The 20,263-nt window shown below is 36.1% G+C and overlaps 1 protein-coding gene across 2 annotated transcripts in view; it reads left to right on the plus strand.

Moving 5' to 3' along the window:
* The window catches only part of VPS13B (vacuolar protein sorting 13 homolog B), a 328,745-nt gene that overhangs the window by 134,346 nt on the left and 174,136 nt on the right, over positions 1 to 20,263 (plus strand). The window contains exons 26-30 of one of the 2 annotated variants that reach the window (XM_034422515.2): positions 823 to 994; positions 1,811 to 1,925; positions 10,751 to 10,892; positions 14,374 to 14,782; positions 15,988 to 16,096. In XM_034422515.2, coding sequence (XP_034278406.2) covers positions 823 to 994; positions 1,811 to 1,925; positions 10,751 to 10,892; positions 14,374 to 14,782; positions 15,988 to 16,096 — 947 coding nt within the window. Of the gene's footprint in view, positions 1 to 822; positions 995 to 1,810; positions 1,926 to 10,136; positions 10,204 to 10,750; positions 10,893 to 14,373; positions 14,783 to 15,987; positions 16,097 to 20,263 lie in introns of both variants that reach the window. The other variant, XM_034422516.2, reaches the window with a different exon arrangement.

Here is a 20,263-nt window from a genome sequence, read left to right on the forward strand (position 1 = left end):
GCTTTCAAGCACATAGAAAATAATTCTTTTATAAAATGTTGGGAATAGTTCATCTATTCAGAGAAATAAAAACTTTCTTGAACTTCACTTCTAATCAATACTGAGAATATTTTGATTTTAATTAAATAGGGCTGTCTTTTTTCTTTGACTCCTAATTACATTGCATTGGGAGGGGGTTCAGTTTTGCAAAAAATACATTTTCTGGAAGTTGATTCTCTGGATTATGATGGAGAAGGCAACATTATAGAAATAGGGGGCACCACTGTAAGAAATTTAAATGTAGATGAAGATATCTGCCATGGTTTTCTATTATTCTAACTATGACATCTGTTGCAGTGCTAGATAAATTAGTAAATCTGTGGATATCAGAAATGAATGGGTTGGGTTTATATCCATGTATGTATGTATGTATGTATGTATCAGAGTATTCTCAGCAGCAGGTTCCTCAGAATGTGTGAAAGATGTAAAAATGGATAAGAGTGTTTTATGTCCTAGTTTCTGGTATCATTTTAGAATGGTACCAGTTTAGAAACAGCACATTTTGTTTGCAGACCGGAGAAGAAAGTATTCATAACAATGTACATCAGAGTCTTTCCTCACTTTACAGCCCTTAATTAATAAGCCATATCTTGTAAAATATTTTATTTACATGTACATTTTCTATGTCAGAATTTCTTTTTCAAATATACTTTTTTATTAACTTGAGTACCATAGGAGTGGTTGATATTTTAAATTTAGAATTTTTTTAATTTGTTCTCTCTCTCCCTCCCTCCCTCCCTCCCTCCCTCCCTCCCTCCCTCCCTCTCTCTCTCTCTCTCTCAGGGTGAATCCCTCCAAGGTGGTGATGATTCTCCATTCTCAGACTCTGTTACCTTAGAGCAAACAACAAGCAATATTGGCATCTCAAGTGGACGTGTGAGTTTATGGATGCAGTGGATGTTGCCGAAGCTTACTGTAAAGTTATTTGCACCAGATCCAGAAAACAAAGGCACAGGTATTACATTTAATTTTAAAAAGCAAATGGAACAGAATTGGTCTTACATATTTGCTTAAATATGCTGTCCTAATGGAAGCTTAGCATATCCTGTTTCCATGTTTGAGGGAAGAAGACAGATTAAATCACTTTGTTCATTGTCTAGTGTCATTGTTTTGACACTAGACTTGAATAATATTTCTGGATGGGTCTGAGGACTATAAAATGCATGCTGCGTAAGACCAGAGCCAATGGTTTGCCAGCTTTATGTTAGATAGTAGGATAAATAGAACAATTATGCTTTATCAACACTGAGGCTGTAATTGATGTCCTTCCACGCATCGTATCCCAGTCAGCAGAATCTTAAATATGGCTATAGAACAAGTGATTTTGTGTACCATGTACTGATTGTAATGGCCGCTTTAGGATTGATCTGTCTTTTAAAAGGCATAGGTTATATAATAGCAGCTAGAAATTATATAACTAGATGGATTTATAGTAGTGGGTATATGCATACTGTCATTTAGCAACATGTACTTGTATGCATATAGCTTTAGTCAGGTCCATGGTTTTGTTTGTGGAACCGAATTCAGCCCCTGTCCCTCTCCTTTATGAATACAATATCTGTATACTAAGCCCATTGGGAGATAAGGTTAAGAGTAGGGGAAACCAAATTATACATGAACTTTCCATAGTTTCTGGGGGGAATTATTAGTTGTTTAAGATTTGTCTTAATAATATTGGTTTGAAATTAAGGCAAACTTATTTTCTTCTCCATTTCTACAAAATAACCATGTGACTTATTGGTGAACTGGTTAATTTTATTGGCTACTGCAGAGATATGTGTGGTTGGTGAGTTAGAAGATCTCAGTGCCTCAGTAGATGTACAAGATGTCTACACTAAAGTAAAGTGTAAAATAGAAAGTTTCAACATTGACCACTACAGAAATAGGTAAGAATTTTATGTTCATTTTACATTAGTATTCATATAGAAACATACTATATTGTTTAAATGGTAATAATTATTGATCTGAAAGGTTGAGGCTACATATTTGAAATTATATTACTATGTCATAATTCTACATATCAATATTACAATCTTGGTTTGCAAGTCATGGTCACATGATACGCATGTGATTTTTCACTTAGTAACCACACCCTTAGTAATGGAATTGCTGGTCTGAACTGTAGTCACTAAGCAATGACTTCCCTGTACTTCACTTTTAACTTGAAATGTTCCCTCTTGCCTGGAAATTGTAGAAGAAGCCATGACATATTTTCGTGATAGTATTGGTTACAAAGGTTGTGGGCTGACTCATTAGGCAGATACATTCCTTACTAAGTTGATTATCTATCTTTTTCTTTCACAATCTCTGGTGTTCATATATACTTTTCCTTCCTTCCTTTTTTGCTTCTTTATTAAACATTTTGTCATATTCTTAATTAAGGTTGTTAATTTATCATTAAAAAATGAAATGAAATTTTAATCTTGCCATAGAAAAGAGAGATATCCTTCCTTTTGTGTATGATTTTTGTGAGCTGAAATTGTAGAAATTTGATACTGTGGTGGTATAATATTCATAACATGTTCCATGAAAAAAACCCTCTTATATTCTAATACTTTGTTGCTCAGATTAAAAGTGTCAGATATAGTGTAATAGTAATAGTGCTATGTTGCTGAAATGTATTTTATATATAAGAAATAGCAAAGATTAGAATTGTTCAGTAAAGCAGAAGTCTTCTAATCAGCAATATGAAAATATATGAACTGCCATTTGGATTAGCCTCATTTAAAATTATGATGGTGCTGAAAAAAGTGATGTATAACTGCTCCTCGCAGTTACAGCCATCGCAGCACCTCACAGTGAAATGATCAAAATTCAGGTGCTTAACAACCAGCATGTATTTATGATGGAGTGTCCCAGGATCACCTGATTGCCATTTGTGATTTTCCCAGGGGGCTTCTGACAGGCAAAGTCAAAGGTGGAAGCCAGATTCACTTAACCACAGTCATTTGCTTAGTTATAATGACAGGAAGGTCATAACCAGGGGTGAAATGCTCCCGGTTCGGACCTGATTGCCCGATCCGGTAGCGATGGAGGCGGGTGGTTTGGAGAACCGGCAGCAAAAATCCCTGCCCCCCCCATGCCCAGCTTGGATCGTCAGAGGCATTTAAAAGAAAAAAAGCCTATGATGATCAAGTAACTCAGCTGAGTTGCCTGATCGTCAAGCTGAGTTTGACAATCCAAGCTGACGATCCAAGACGATGCCTGACGATCCAAGCTGAGTTGCCTGATCAGCAGAGGCATTTAAAAGAAAAAAAGTCTCTGCTGATCAGGCAACTCAGCTGGGATCGTCAGAGCCTTTTGAAAGCATTTTTGCCGAAGAGGTTGTAGAAAAAATGGTTTTAAAAGTAAAAAAAAAAAATGGCCACGCCCACCCAATCACATTACCCCCCCCAACAAGCCTGCCCACAGAACCAGTTGTAACAAATTTTAGGTTTCACCATTGGTCATAACATTAGTGTGACTCACTTAATGACTTCATCAATTAACAATGGAAGTTCCAGTCCCATTTCTGAACGTAGGTCGAGGATTTCCTGTATATAAAAGAATTATTACTATTTAAAGTTTAAAGAGTAAAAAAAAAAAATCTCGTTATCTATATTAACTAAAGATGGCTCTAGGAATTTATGATAAAACAATCTTATTCATAACATGGCTGATGTAACAGTTATTGAGAAGAAGAAAGGTTTGTTCACTGATGCTACTATTCCAAACTGAGGAAAAATAATTGGAAAAAATGATGAAATACATGAAATGATGAAACAAGCATAATGCATATGTATAGATAACCAACTAAATAGAGCAGGGGTGACAAATTCAGTGCTTAGATCTGGCCCATGGGGCTGCCCTGGAAACAGCAAAGGACTGGCCTGCAGTGCCTCTGCCAGCAAAAATAGAGCAGCCCTCCCAGGCTCTGTTTTCAGCCAGGGTGGCCTCCTATAGCCCTCTGCCAATGAAAACGGAGCTCGGGGGGCTGCGCACGGCCCTCCTGAGCTCCATTTTCACTGGAAAAGGGTTGCAGGAGGCCAGCCCAGCCAAAAATGGGGCCACACCTACCCCAGCCCTGCCACGCCCATCCGGTGTCCCGAGGTCAAACACAAACTTGATGCGGTCCTCAGTGAAATTGAGGGCCATGGCTTAGGACCTGGTTACCTACGGGACTGCCTACTACCACCAATAGCCTCCCACCAGCTGGTACGCTCTCATAGAGAGGGGCTCCTCTGGGTGCCGTTGGCCAAACAATGTCAACTGGCGGCCCCTAGGGGGAGAGCCTTCTCTGTGAGGGCACCTACTATCTGGAATGAGCTACCCCCGGAGATACGGAGGATCCCGGATCTGCGCACCTTCCGCCGCGCTCTCAAGACCTTTTTATTCCATCAGGCAGGCCTGGCCTAATCTTTTCCCTCTTTTTTAATTATGTAAATTTTAATCAGTTTTTAAATGATTGGAGTGTTTTAATCTGTCTGGGCCAAATTGTCTAATTCGATTTTATTCTGTTTTTAAATTTTGTATTTATGTATTTTTACTGCTTTGGCTGTTCACCGCCCTGAGTCCTTCGGGAGTAGGGTGATATATAAATCAAATTAAAAAAAAAATTGAGTTTGACACCCCTGAAATAGAGTTATTTTAACTAAAATATGTAACTAGTGGAGAAAAGATATATTTGAAAAAATATTGGGGTGGATTATACAGACAGTAGAACAATAGTTAGCAAAATTCAGCAAAGTAGAATCTTATTGGTCTATCAGTAGAACTGGAGGTAAAAGGGGTCAGAGCAACTGGAGAGCTTGACTAAATGAAGGAATACTGATTCCTGGTGAACATCAGCCCAGAATAAGTATTACAATCCTCCACTGCAAAGGCACAGTCACTGCTCAAATACTTTTATCCACACATTCTTTGCTATCCATCTGGATTCCTGAACTTTAGTCTGTTTCCTGCTTACTTCTTATACTTGCTCCTCTGAATAGGTTGTATTGCCTCTGTTGTTTTCAGTCCTGAAGTGGAAGTGAACGAGTCTACTTCTTTTCTGTTCAGTGTATGTATCTTTTGAATCATTGACCTTAGTTTGTCACATCACATTATGCTGGATATCCTTGGACATACATGATACTGACTATTCTTGAAATTAAAGTATTGCTGCAAGATACTCAGATGGATCAGCTTGTTCAAGTAACTATTATAAAAGTTATGCAGGGATAACTAAATAGACTGGAGTTGAGTCAGCCTTTGTAACTGAGTTACCTGAGTGAAAATGCCTTTTTGCCTCACTTGCAAAATTTGTCTAAAGTGCTGAAAAGTTCCCCAAAATTCCAGCTCATGCAGTACGTATGCAGCTGCAGGATGACTATACACAAGTGTATTTTTAAATCAATTCTCTGACAGGCCTTTTGATTGATTGGCAGGTTCATATCTGTTGGAGTAAATCCCACTACTTTGCTGTTTGTAGGAGAGATTTGAGGAGATTAGAAAGTAGAGACATTTAGGTGCCTAGTCCAGCAACGTTTGGTTTACTGCATAAGTCTTTACCTGGAATAGGCTGCCTCATATGCCAATGTCAAGAAAAGATGTTGGATGTGTTAGAATATATATTGCCTCCTGGCATATGTTTAAGATCAGTGGATGACCGGAAGTTTAATACAGTCAACACTGGCATAACAAATATTGAAGTGCCATGAATCCAGTGTACTCAGCTGCTATGGCACTTTCACAGCAGAAAGGGCTATACCATAGCTTTCTGGAAAGAAAACCAGGCTGGGCATTTACTATGAATATCTTTGAAAAAAAGATGCTTTGCAAATGGGAACAAATTACTCTAGGACTAAAAAGGTAATCAGTTTGAAGTGGTGACTAATCGTGCTCCTAAATATCCCAGTGAGACACTGCCACAATTACCTTTGTTCTAGTGATTTTGTGAATTTTGTATTTCACAAACATGGAATTGCCTTGGAAAATTCATTCCTTCTGTTTCTATGGTTGTTACAATAATTGGGATAAATTCAATTCAATGTAGTACCTAAAATCCCTGTTTCCTGTAGCATTAAGTTCACTGTGAAGATTCTATGAAATGCAATGTTCCTGCAGAAAAACAAAATATTTCTCCAGTAAATATCAAGGGTATTTGCAGCTGTTGCAGCCTAGTGCTGCTGTTGCAACATCAGAAGAACCTGAGTTATGTTGTGGGCAAAGTGTCAATTTCTCCAGGATGGTTTTCATGAAGAAGAAACAAACCAGCTGCCTGTACACCATCTGTGACTATACTATTCATTTAATTCCAGGCTACAGATTCTATCTTATTGACTTTGTACCTTATCTGAACTGGAGTTAGATATGTCACACAAGTTTTAGGAAGAAAACCATCTGCACTGGGGTTTCATTTAACTTTTCAAATCATCAGGTGTTGATAAAAGGAAAGGAAATCCTCATGTAAGCAGACTCACGCTCCTGGAAAAAGACAAGATATAAATAAAATACATACACCATGAACAAAATACATTGTGTACTAATCATCAAGCAGAAGAACATCCTGGGTTATGCAAAATACCCCCACCTTTCCCATGATTTCTGGTGGTCTTGGGTTATGATTGAGATTAAGGACAACATTGAGGCATGCCCAATGTGAGGAAGGGCTGAGAAATCCTTGAATCTTCTCATGTCTTGACCCAGCCAAGCATCTGAGAAAAGTAATTTATATGGATTTAATTACAGAGCTTCTAAACACTCAAAGACATACTAATATAATAGCATTCTTCAACTTATCACATTTTGTCCTTGGCTATGCATTATTGTGAATTGATTCTTCCATTGCCACTAATGAAATCAAACAACTGTTCTTGAAATGTCTTCAGACTTCATGGGATGTTTTAATGTATCATCACTTCAGTTCACTGTTCTGGAAAAACCATCTCAAGGGTTTAGGAATGCAGCTAAATTCCTAAATACTTTGACATTCTCAACCTGATTGAGAGAGTGTATCAACCCTATCTTAGAACAATATATGTGTATTAAAAAGTCTGATTTACTTGATTTACTACAAAATAATGCATAACCCATCTCTATGCTTCTACCTTGTTCTGTGCAATTATGAAATGCACCTCTTATTTTTTCCAAAATTACATTCTCCATCTTCCAGCATTAGTGGTAGAGCAGCCAATAGAAGACCTACTGTTAGGTAGCTGAGCAAGTATTACTACTTGCTCAGGGAGAAAACAGTGTTGACTTTACTAAAAATTTCTGACAAAGGTCGACTTCCTCTGAAGTATTTATCAGTGCAAAAATTAATTTTTTGGTTTACAGGCATATTGAGAATCCCAGTCAATCCCAGGAATTGATGAGAATAAAAATCTATATGTGATCTCTGACTTGACATATTAGATCTGAACATTGTTTTTTGGACAGGGCTTGACACCGAAGAAACCCATGCCCACAAGACAATAGGATATTACTGCCAATAGGAGATTACAAAGCTAATTCAAGATTAGAAGGCTAAATTCAATAAAATCTTATTTAGGAGATTGCCATTTCCCCTCAGTAGATTATTTTCTCTTAAAAGCCAGCAAGCAGAGTCTGAGTATGAGTGGATTTTTAAAATAATCTCTGCATAAACCTTTTGGGCAGAAGACAGATCCTGGAAACAATGTCTGTTGTTCCCTACCTGTGCTGCAGTTTCTGAACCTTGTCTTTTCTGCTCCCCAAGTTCCCCAAAAGTTTAGCCTGCTGCTTGACTATTCTTTACACATGTTCCGCAGAATTGCTTGTATTATCTTTATTTAACAGCTAGCATACCTCCATTCGCTTCTGCATACAATATTCTCCTTCCTTGGCATTATATATTTCCAGTAGAGGTTCTTTTGTAATTGTCTACTTATTACGGATCTGTGTATTCTACTCTTTAATACAGGACTATCCTATTTAATTCACATTTTTAATGAAGTTGTATTTGCTTTTTAGCATTATATATTTTTTCAGATTGCATCTTTATACAGTATACAATATAGGTATTGTTTTGAACCTGGAGCAACTTTAGTCAAAATAACTTTAGTTTCCTCCTGCTTTTTCTTTTCCCTTTCCCTTTCCAAGGATTTTTTTAAAATCCACTATTAGGTTACTATATTTTTCCTCTGAAATTATGCTCTAGGAATGCATATTGAGAGATGTCCCAGACTTTGTGACTATTTCCATTCTATTAGTCATAGATTTAAGAGATAATTATTTGTGGATCAGTTCTTCAATTATCAATTTGTCTTACCATTAAGATCTGTAAAAGAGGGATTTCTTCCTCTGTTAAAGAGACATTTATATAGTTTACTTTCTTCTCAGATGAAACATATGTCTTTAACATATGTCTACATTGTAGATATTAGACATTTCTTTTGCATTTTTCCCAGAAGTTTGTAAATTTTGTAGAATGTTAAATATTGAAAAGAAGCTTGCAAATCTTGATTAGCTTTCTGAGATGTGTTGTATCTGAAGTTGCACTTGAAGTCAACCTGGAAACTTCTGCTGGTGGAAGATATATAGCTGCCCTTTGCCCACAGAATAATACCATGATATTGCTGTGGGAGCTGCAATAGTTGTTAGCTTATTCCAAATGTAATTCAAGGTGCTGGTCATCACCAATAACTCATTCCATGAATTGAGGTCTGACTAGTTTAGTGACCACCTATCCCAACTAACTTCTGCTTGCCTGAACTGTGTGAATAATATCTACTAATGACTCTTTCCTGTCATGAGATACTAAAAGAGGGGTACCAAGATAGGCATTTAAAGAATGGCCTGTTCACACAAGCTTCTGGGATCTGTTAACATCTGGGTTTTTTGGAAGGCCTTTAGAAGTAAACAGCTAGAATAAGTTGCACCAAATATTGCTGTTTTATTGTTTCATTTTTTTCTCCATATTATTTTTTTCTGTAATTTTGACTTATTTTATATATTACCTATAACCGTGATGGTGAACCTATGGCACGTGGAGCCATATCTGTGGGCACGCGAGCTTTGTCCTAGCTCAGCTCCAGTGCACATGCGCGTGCCAGCCAGCTGATTTTCTAGCCTTCCGGGCCCACCGGAAGTCAGGAAAAGGGCTGTTTCCGGCCTCCGGCAGGGTGGGAAAGGCTGTTTTCGCCTTTCCCAGGCTCCAAGAAAGCCTCTGGAGCCTGGGGAAGGCGAAAAACGGGCCTACCATGCCCACCGTGCCATTGTGTGCCAAAAGTGGGGGGAGTGCGGGGGGGTCATGCGGGCATGCACGGGGGGCAGAGTGCATTAAATTATGCATGTGGGCACACGCGTGTGTGACCCCCCGCACTCCCCTCGCTTTTGGCACACAACGGCAAAAAGGTTAGTCATCACTGACCTATAACATTTGAATTGAAACAGTTTATTGATCCAATAAACAAACAAACAAACAACTAATGTTGAAATTAACCTTGTATACATATTTTAATATTAGTGCAGTTATTCAGGTAGTCCTCACCATTCATTTAGTGACCGTTCAAAGTTACAACACTATTGAAAAAAAGGGACTTACAACTGTTTTTCACACTGTTGCAGCATCCCCATGGTCACATGATTAAAATTCAGATACCTGGCCACTGGTTCATATTTATGTCGATTGCAATGTCCCAGGGTCATGTGATTACCTTCTCACAAGCAAAGTCAATAAGGAAGTCAGATTCACTTAACAACTGTATTATTAACTTAACAGCTGTAGTGATTCACTTAACAACTGTGGCCGGAAAGGTTCTAAAATGGGACAAAAGTCATTTAACAACTGCCTTGCTTATCAACAGAAATTTTGGGCTCAATTGTGGTTGTAAATTGAGGTCTACCTATACAGGTACATGTAAAATTGAATGGCAGCTGCATGTACTTTAAAATTTATTTATTTTCATTTTTGTTGTGCATTGTTATTTATTATTATGTTGCGGCTCCCCCCCCCCCTTCCTGGTTAATGCCTGGAATTGTTTGTGCAAGATGGGTGGCTATAGAAATTGAATCAATCAATGAATGACTAAATAAAATGTATATGTTTTTATGTAGTTGAAATGTTTAAATTCTGAACAGCTACTTAGAATAGATAAGGTGAACATTATGTTTTCCAGACCAGGAGAAGGCTGGCAATCTGGACATTTTGAAGGGATATTTCTACAATGCAAAGAAAAGCTTGTGGTGAGCTTTTTATGTAGTGGAATAATACATTTAACCAAATAATTACCCTAAAATCTAAATATGACTTTATTTTCATTACAAAAAGAATGATTGCAACAATTATGATGTAAGTCATCACGATGTTAATTTGCTCTTGCAGAGGTGGATGGGAAAAATCTGTTGAGTTTTGTTTCTGTCCAAGTTCTGTGGCTCTTTTAATCCATCTCCTTCCATTTTAATAAAACTTCTTTTGTTCATAATTGAAAAGCAAATCAAGTGACATTATCCCTGAATAGCCATGTTCTAACTTGAGCCCTGATTTTTGTTGTTGTTGCTGCTGTTCTGCTGAGCTGTTGCTTCCAAATAATGAAACAGTGACATCTTTTTCAATTTCATGATTTCTCTTTTTTAAAAAAAATCATTTGATCTGTGATATTGGAAGTGAAGGCCTCACAAAGAAAACTCAGACTTCAGAATTTGGCTTAATTTTTTTTAATGCCTGTGAGTTTTTTTCCCCTTAAGGCTCAGTGTTTATTTTTCTGCTTTTTTTTATCTATATCACCTCAAGCTTTGGGGAAGATTCTTGGTCTCTGGGGAAATGTGGAGGTGTCTTCCTTTCCTGTACTGACAAGCTGAACAGACGTACATTACTGGTTCGACCGGTCAGCAAGCAGGATCCTTTCAGTAACTTCTCTGGCTTCTTTCCTTCTGTAAGAAATCAGTGCAATATGTATGTTACAGAACTTCCACTAACAAACAGTATTTCAGAGAGGTGATGGTGAAGGCAGAAAGCTGTTCATCTAAAAACCCATTAGTCAAAGTCGTATTTTTGTTTTTTAATGTTTAAAAAATATGTTCTGTTTCTCAGTGGTATTCTGGCTAGGGTTTTCACATGCAAAGTAGGTTGGCTAGAGTAGCAAAGGAAGAATATTTATCTTCACAAGTTATGGATTTGAATTTAATTATGTGAAGAATGATGCATATATTTGGCTGTTTAAGAAGCTACAGCTGTACAAGTTAATAGTTACAGGATAGGTTTAAGTGTTTTGCTGCTCCACGGCTGTTAGCAAAATTACTGAGTGCCTATTAAAATATTTGAGATAATTTTTTGCAAACTTAAAGCAAACTCACTGCCAAAACCCAAAAGCCACAGTAGGATAATGCTAACTTTTGTTCAAAGTAACTAAAATCTTCCAAGATTTGTGAGTGAGATCAAGTTTTAACACGCTTTAGAATTCAAGGCTTAATGGGTTACCAATGGAAGAAAGGGAAATATATAGATATAGGAGGAAATGAAAGGATAAAACTAGGATAAAACTTTTTAAAAAAATATTTGCTAATATAGGGACCCTAAAATAGCCATTTGTTTTTTTTTTATCTCATATATATTCTATATTGCTCTAAATATATTTTAGTGACTGCTAGAATATTTTTTTAAAAGTCAACTGTACTGTTGTTTTGTTATACTAGCTTCTCTTTATATACACCATCTTTTTTATATTTGGCAAAATTAATATCTTTAAGACTGCCTTATATATTAATTCACTTGTTACTTTCCATGGAGAAATCTCAATCTCTCTAGGACACACACATATATACACCCCATCTTCTACATTCAGATTCTTTATCTTTTGAGCGTGGAAAAAAATAACAAATTCAATTACCTGATTTTCTTTATTTTCATCTTCCTAACACATTACTGAAAATTTGTATAATTTCCCAAGGAGTAATTCTTTAAGTCTATTGCAACAAAAAATAATTTAAAAAGTACTTAATGTCGTCTTAAAGACTGACCATCTTCTTATGGCTTAATTTTTCATGGAATATAGCTCACTTCATCTAATGAACAGAATATTGTTTAGTTTGTATATATGTACCCAAGATCTATTTTGATTGTGATGTAACTGCATGAGAATTAATCAAGATATTTATTTTATTGCATGTAGAACATTTTTTTCCACTGATGTAGTCATCTGTCTCTGGCAGTTTCTTCAACTGGACAGAAACATGCTCTGTGTCCCATTAATTAAACAGTATCACCAGTACCCAATAAATGGACTTCTTAATCTTATTGTCCCTCCTTTGGAGCAAGATCCCACAGAGTCTCTATCCTGGCCTTATGAAAACAGTAAATATGTTCTCCAGTCCTTGGGCAAAATGGGTGGCAGGCTTTTTATGGGCTCTGCATGTTAGGTATGGAAACTTTGTTGGTCTCCTGGATATCCATCATTCTATCTATTTGATTGTTATTTTTATTATTCTTGTAGCCACCCAGAGTGTTTATGGATAACTTTATAAACCTGATAAATAAAATCAGGTTTAGCAGAAGATCAGCAGAAGATTCTATTAGAGTACATTTGTTTTTAATGTGCAACAGAACACTTCTCAATAAGATAAGCACAGTGCAGTCTCAATTCCACATTGTTTTCTTTCTGCTCTAAGAAGAAAGTGAGAAAGTCCAAGGTTTTCACCATGTTGAGATTTTCTCTATGGGCAGTAATGAATGAATAGGCAGTGTTGGCTAATATATTCAATAAGATAAATGTATTCTTTAAAATGTGTTACTGGAAGTTCTGTTTTTTAATTATTATCCTATCAGGAATACACACAATTATTGTTCATGCAAAATTATTGTTTATATCTGTTCCAATCATTTTGTTCTAACACGAATTAAGCTAATTTACTAATATTTACTATTTGCCATAGTCCATTTTCACCATGCAAAAACACTTGTTCAAATTATATAAAGTGAAATATAATTAAATTTTTAAATAATTTGTTAGTATTAGAAAGAAAATGTTAAATGCAGTATATATATACACTGCATGTATAGAACTCCAATCAAAACCAGATTTCAAATATTATTCACAACATGGTAAGCCTGGTAAAGAAGGAAGGGAGGGAGGGAGGGAAGGATTTCTCCAAATATAGAAGTAGTAAATAACAGGTAGTCCTCACTTAATGATCACAATTGGGACTGGCAACCCCATTATTAAACAACACAGTTCTTAAGTGAGGCATCAGATGACCACAATTGGCTTATGACCTGTGATTATTAAACAAATCATCTGCAGTCATTATGTAAGACATGACATAAGACTGTCCTGTGATTTTACTGCTGGTTCCTCCATTGGCTTTGTTGGAAGTCAGCAATAAAGAGTGCAAATGGCATTTCCATGATCATGGAACACTGTGATAGTCATAAACATCTACTGGTCGCAAAGCACACAATCTCAGTCATGTGACCATGGGGATGCTATGACAGTTGTAAATGTGAGGACTGGTCGTAGAGTTAATTTTTCAGCACCGTTGTAACTTTAAATGGTTGCTTAATAGGAGAGTCATTAAGTGAGGACTACCTGTATAAGCCATAGTTTTGAAACACATCTAAATGTGCCTACATACACACACAACATGCATCTGGATTGGTCTCATTTGGATGTGACGCAAAATTGTGGCTTGGCATCCTTTAGATGCATAGAGTATGCAGATGGATGGAATCTAAAGCATCCATTGTTGATTTTCAGTTAATTGGTGAAACAAAAACTGTTCGCAATTAACAAACTTAAGAACTATATTATAATTTATTTATTTATTAAATTGTTCTGCCACCATCACCCCTACAGGGTGACTCTGGGTGGCCATAATTTCAAATCCTGATTTGATAACGATAAACAATTACAATGAATCCTTGTTTCCTAACTTTTGATTGAGTTAAAGTTGCAGTTTAATCAAAGTTAACAATGAAAAGATATTTCCTGCCTTTGTATGCAAATGCAAAGAAAACAAAGAAGCGATCAGGAGCCTGAAGTTTTCTATGGTTCATCCTCTGCTTCTCTGAACCAATCAGTTAGCATACTCTATATCTGAAGCTAAATCATGTTTCTCAACTTTGGCAACTTTAAGATGTGTAGACTTCAATTCCCAGAATTCTAGGAGTTTACATTTACATGGCTTAAAGTTGTCAAGACTGAGAAACACTAAGTTAAATGCATTTTAAAACACCTCTATGGATGAACAAATTTCAGTCAGGTCTTCAAGGAGACAGGGCATTTATTATTTTCATAAATTCTGAAAAATACATTCTTCTGCCAAGAAAGTGGAGAACTTGAAAAATCAGAAACAGTTTTATAACTGTGATGTAATGCATGCAGATTTCTTATTTCTGGATATTTCTGTTTCTCGGCACAGGCAACTGCAAAACTTTTGGATGGCTCTCATCAACAGCATGGATTTCTCTCTTTAACTTACACGAAAGCAGTCACAAAAAATGTCCGTCACAAATTGATCTCAAGAAATGAACGAAGAACTTTACAGAAATTATCTGAAAGTTTTACAGATAGTTCTCCTCATTTTCTTCATGAGATTCTTCTTTCAGCTCAGGCATTTGATGTTGTTTTATGTTTTCCTTTCCTCAATGCAATTGCAAGTATTTTTCAAACAAATCTTCCAAAGAGTCAAAAAGAGAAAATAAAATCTCCAGGCCAGCCTATGAGGTCCCATATTCTCACATCTCGCAACTTGCCACTTATTTATGTCAATACTGGAGTAATCAGAATCTTCTTCCCCAAAATGGAAGAAGGACCATGTAACACAGAAGGTATTTTTTAAAGTTTGTGTACTTATTTAGAAAACACATACTTTGGTCACTCCATCAATACCTCTGGGGAGCCTGTAATGAATATTCTTTGGATCTTGTTTTCTCAAATGATTTATTGTATCATGTCTTTAATGCAGTTTTTCTTTAATTATTTTTAGTGCATTTCTGTAATAAAAGGGAAAACCCACTGCACTAATTTATGGTACAATATCTTTTTTCTGAAAATAAGGGTTTTTTAAAAGATGGCTGTCTGTGAAATAAATATTTGATCGATTTGCTTGACCTATGTCATGACTTTTACACTAATGTGTGTGTCCATATTGTTAATTATGGCCTTTGGTTGTTTGATTCATTGTGGGTGCATTTCTGTGGTATATTTAAGTCAGTTTACTTACACACACACATGCACACACACACACACATTTGATTCTTCTGAACTGCATGTGAAGCTTGCTTGTTCTTTCCACATCAAGCAATATGTTATTTAGTAAAATACTTAGCACTCACCACACTTAACATTTGTAGCTAAAAGTTTAACTTTCAAAACAAGTCTGGGATAACTCACTGGGTGGCCACAGATGGAGAAATTGAAAGCTTACATCCATCCTCAAAACATAGACTCATGGAGAACACTGGGCTTGCCTTTATGTATATATCAGATGTCAATATCAGCTTCTAAAATATAATAAAATCCTTCACAGGCTTAAAAAAAGTTACAAAAATATAGTGTGTAGATTGATTGCTGTACTAAAACATGTCAGTTCTTTATATATTAGACTGATGCAGCATTTCTTCCAGTTTAATGCAGTGCAGAGAGTACAAGCCTTAGATTGCAAACAGCTATACTGAATTATAATATGTGGTTACAAAACCCAATAGTTGGACTGAGGTTTTGATTTAAGCCAAAACCAATCAGGGCTCATAAATAATAAATAAATAAATAAATAAATAAATAAATAAATAAATAAATAAATAAATAAATAAATAAATAAATAAATAAATAAATAAATAAATAAATGCACTTGGCTGTGAAAACTGGCTTTCTGTGTGAATTAGTATCAATAAATAATGTATTATTTTGTTAGTAATAATTTAACAAGTTTGTTGTTCAGAAGTGACCTTAAATCATATTTATCCACTTCAAGTTCTTTTGTTAATGACTGGCTTTTATAACGTGTGGTCAACGTCTTCCATTTCTATTGCAGATAAGACAAACACGGAAGATACTTTGGTACTGAAAATTGGTTCTGTATCAATGGCTCCTCAGGCTGACAATCCTCTTAGTAGAGTTGTGTTGAGGAAAGACATTTATCAGTAAGTATTAAAAGTTAACTCATATAGCTCAGCATGTACAAGGCATATCACAAAAGTGGTATAATACCAGTGCACTTTGATTCTTGTGTAGAGGGTCTATTTGCATATAGTAACTTGAAACAATAAAGGGCTTGAATGGGATGCTTGAAGGGGCAAATCATTGTGCTTCTTGTTTCCACCTAAAAAGTTCATAGGTATTCAATCATCTGACATAGAAGTGATCAGAAAAAGATATGTATTAATCAGCCTAAATCTGGTTTACATCACTGTTGTTACTCCATTCCTTCAGGGTTATTTTTGAAATGTTGCAGCTAAAATTAGAAGAAAAACTACGGAATAATCTGCATTTCTTGCAGTCTTATCTCCCTTTCCCTAATGTATGAAGCTTGCCATAGAGCCAAAGTGGAATCATCTTGGTTCTTAATAGTTTAACAGCCAGAGGAACAAAATTGTAACCTTTATGACTTACAGCTCCAATTATCTCATTTGTGGTCTTCTGTGGATGACTATGGATATATTAATTTCAGGGAGAGGAAAAGTAGAAGGTGATATACATTCTACTTTTAAACTATTTAAAATCCTTACTTTGCTTTATTGGAACGCGTTCTTTGCCATTTTTGTTGTCACTTGGAGATAATCATAGGGGTTTTTTTAAATGACAGGACTTAGCTGGTGCTTATAGGCTTGTTTGGAAACCTTCCTGGGAGAAGTAAAGAACAACCAGGTCACTGGCATATAATAGCTCATGGATGCCTCTGTGTGATAATACTGCGGAACTAAACAATGTACTTATTAAAAAATTTACTTTGTAATGAAATTTTCCATATTCATTGTTACTTTTTATGCATGCTTTAATCATTCATTCCAACACTTCAGAAAACTACAAAATTGGACTTTTGTGCATTGGGAAACAAACCAGGCTTAGAACACAAGTGAAAAAGCAGGCTAATCAATGACCAAAATAAAGTACTTTGAGCTTTGAAAAAGCTTTCCCTCATCCCCAGAAAATTATTCACTTACACAAAAGATATTTTTGCAAATACTATCTGTTTCAGTAGCTGAATAGTGTGAAAGTGATTTTCATAATGTTAAATGGTTTGCAGACTTGCAAATGCTGGACCATTGATGTCATGTGGATCAAAGCTGTGAAAGAAAGCAAAGTTCTAAGGCAAAGTTTCACAGTAAACACATTTTTTTGTGTGAATATCTTGCTCTGGATTGTGTCACTGCCTTTGTGAAAACCACACTAATCATAAGTAAGCAGAAAAACTGGAGAACATATGTAATCAACCTGATAAAAATAATATATGATCTTTACTAGATTTGGCATTGCTGGAAAACATGAAAGTATAGTTGCAAATAATACCAAGTGAGAAAAGTCACAGAAATACAGATGAACAAGTGTCTTATTCTTCCTGTTGGTCTGTTTCTCAGATGTGGTGTATGTTTTTGTATGTGCATATGTTTGAAAAGTACACTTCAATAGAAATAAGTCAGAACCTTCAAAATCTTTCTCCAACAGTAAAACATTTTACAGCTTTAAAAATGACAGATATTACTTTTGCTCAGACATTCTAATGGCTTAAGTTGTACAGATTCTTTACAACTTTTGATCTTTTATCTGAAAAGTGGGGATGGGGGACTTTCCCAGAATGCACTTTAAGATGGGTTGGTCTATTAATCTCATACTCACATATTCTCTGTAGCAGGGGTGGGTTCTACTTACCTTTATTACCGGTTTGCAATGGTAGCGCGCACACGCACTTTTGCGCATGTGCAGATTGTACCTAATGTCCGGGCGGGTGGACGGAACCTCCCGCCGCTTTTACTACTGGTTCTCAAGAACTGGACAGAACCGGGAGCAATCCCCCCACTGCTCTGTAGTTGAAATGCACCAATCAGAGTCTCATTTAAATCAGGAATATTTTTCTCAAACAAGTAAACATATTGAAAAAACACTGCTGTCTTCTCAAATAAATAAAGTGATGAATGATAATATAATATATTATATTATATACTATATTATGATAATATAGAATGGCTCCCCAAAAACATTAAATTCCTTATTAAATAGGAAGAATTAAGTGTAGAGCTTCAGTTCAACTACTGGCATAATATGTTTGAGAAAGTTATTCTGGAGCTTAAGAAAAAATGTTGCCAAAAAAGAAGGAATTGTGTTTCAATTTGCAGAAGTTTTCAAAACAAATTTTCATGTCTCTGTTTTGATAGATTCTTGTGGGGATTATTAGTTTGTTATGACAAATTTGTTGAAAGGGCAGAAAAGTACATTGCTTACATGGATGGCAGTTGTAAGTTTTAGAATGACAGTATATTCATAAAGTCTTAATAAGCAGGAATTGCTGTGCCATTTGGGCCAACAGCATTTTTCACATTTTTAAAAAATAAATATCTCTTGTAAACATAAAGTAAATTTAATTCTATTCTGGATTCATACACTTTTCCCTTGTTTGATATTATAATCAGCTAATGTATGCTAATGTTTTATTCAGAACTACTATATTTTTTCCCCAACTGGGTTACCCTTAATCCAGGCTCCAAAAAAGCTCTTGAGATGTGACAGTCTCCCTAAGGAAGCACTCCAGAATTGGGGTATGTCAAAGGGAAATCAGTTGGTCTCACTTTATCCATGCCTTATTTTTCAAAGACAGGAGTTGGGTTAAAGTCTACAGGGAAGATTGGTTTGTTTGTTTGTATATCGAACGTCTATGGCTGCCTATCTCACAAGAAGTGATTCTGTGTGGCGTACAGCAAAATATATAAAAAACAATAAACATGTCAAAAGTCAAATTAAAAAGCATAAAACACACAAGTGATTATATCAGCAAGGAAGCCAATTGAAGATTTCACCAGTCCCCTGAGAGAGCCCCCAGGCTGGAATAATTAAGTAATTAAGTAATAATTAATAATTAAGTAGTAATTACTTAAATTAATTTGAGAGAAAAGGGACTTTCAACTATATAGAACCATAACCAGTGGTGGGTTCCTCCCAGTTCCGCCGAGCTGGTAGCGGTGACAATATGATGTCACCGAACCGGTTCTGCCCTCCCTGCCCCCCTACCCCCACGTTATTCTTACCTTTTATTTGGCCCCACCCCCAATCTATTGCTGTCTCCTGAGTCCCAGCTGATGGGCTATAAGGAAAAAAACTGTTTAAACTCTTGCCAGGGGACTTCAAAGGGCCACCCTTCAGCTGATCAGTAGTAAAAGACAGTTTGGTGGTAGACCGGTGCCTCCAAAAACAAATGAGTAGACCAGTGCCTGCAAAAATACATGAGTAGACCAGTGCCTGCAAAAATAAATGGGTAGACCAGTGCCTGCAAAAATACATGAATATTTTTGCCTGCAGTGCCTGCAAAAATAAATGGGTAGACCAGTGCCTGCAAAAATATATGGGTAGCCCAGTGCCTGAAAAAATAAATGAGTAGACCAGTGCCTGCAAAAATAAATGGGTAGACCGGTACAGCTTTGCAAGCAGTTAAAAGCCTGGTAGACCAGTACCTCTGCTAAATCCTAAAGAATTGTCACATGACCATCAAGCCATGCCCACAAAATAAGCCACGCCCACAGAACCGGTAGTAAAAAAATTTAGAACCCAACCCTGGCCATAACTTGATGATACTACACAGTACAATACCTTGAATTGGGTTAGAAAGAGTTTGGGAGTCAGTTTCATTATTTTAAATTAATTAAGTTAACATGTACCCTGCCATTAATCTAAATGTTGTCTTTGAAACAACCTTTTAACATTAGACTAATAGAAAATACAAAAGAATAATCTTGTGCTTTGCCCTGTTTTGATGTCATATTGAGAGAATGTGGCTGTGATGACTAAAACGATGTCTATATGTATGTTGGGAGGAATTTGCTTTAGGTTTGGACAATATCCTGTGAGCCAGATGCATTTGGGAGAAAGAATTATGTCCCTTAACCTTAAATTACGTCACTTGTTTCATTGGATTACTGAATTTGTTAGATAGGGAACAGGTTATCAAATTCACATCACAAATTCATCTAATTGAACAAGACAAAAATATAGGTCATTGGAATATATTCAAATAACTGAACAGTTTTGTTTAGTATGTATCTGCATCAAAATTTGTCTTGCCTGCAGTATCATAACTGGGAGACTAAAATTGGACAACACAA

Source organism: Pantherophis guttatus, chromosome 3, assembly GCF_059756535.1.
Source record: "Pantherophis guttatus breed Tessera chromosome 3, ASM5975653v1, whole genome shotgun sequence".
Lineage (NCBI taxonomy): Eukaryota > Metazoa > Chordata > Lepidosauria > Squamata > Colubridae > Pantherophis > Pantherophis guttatus.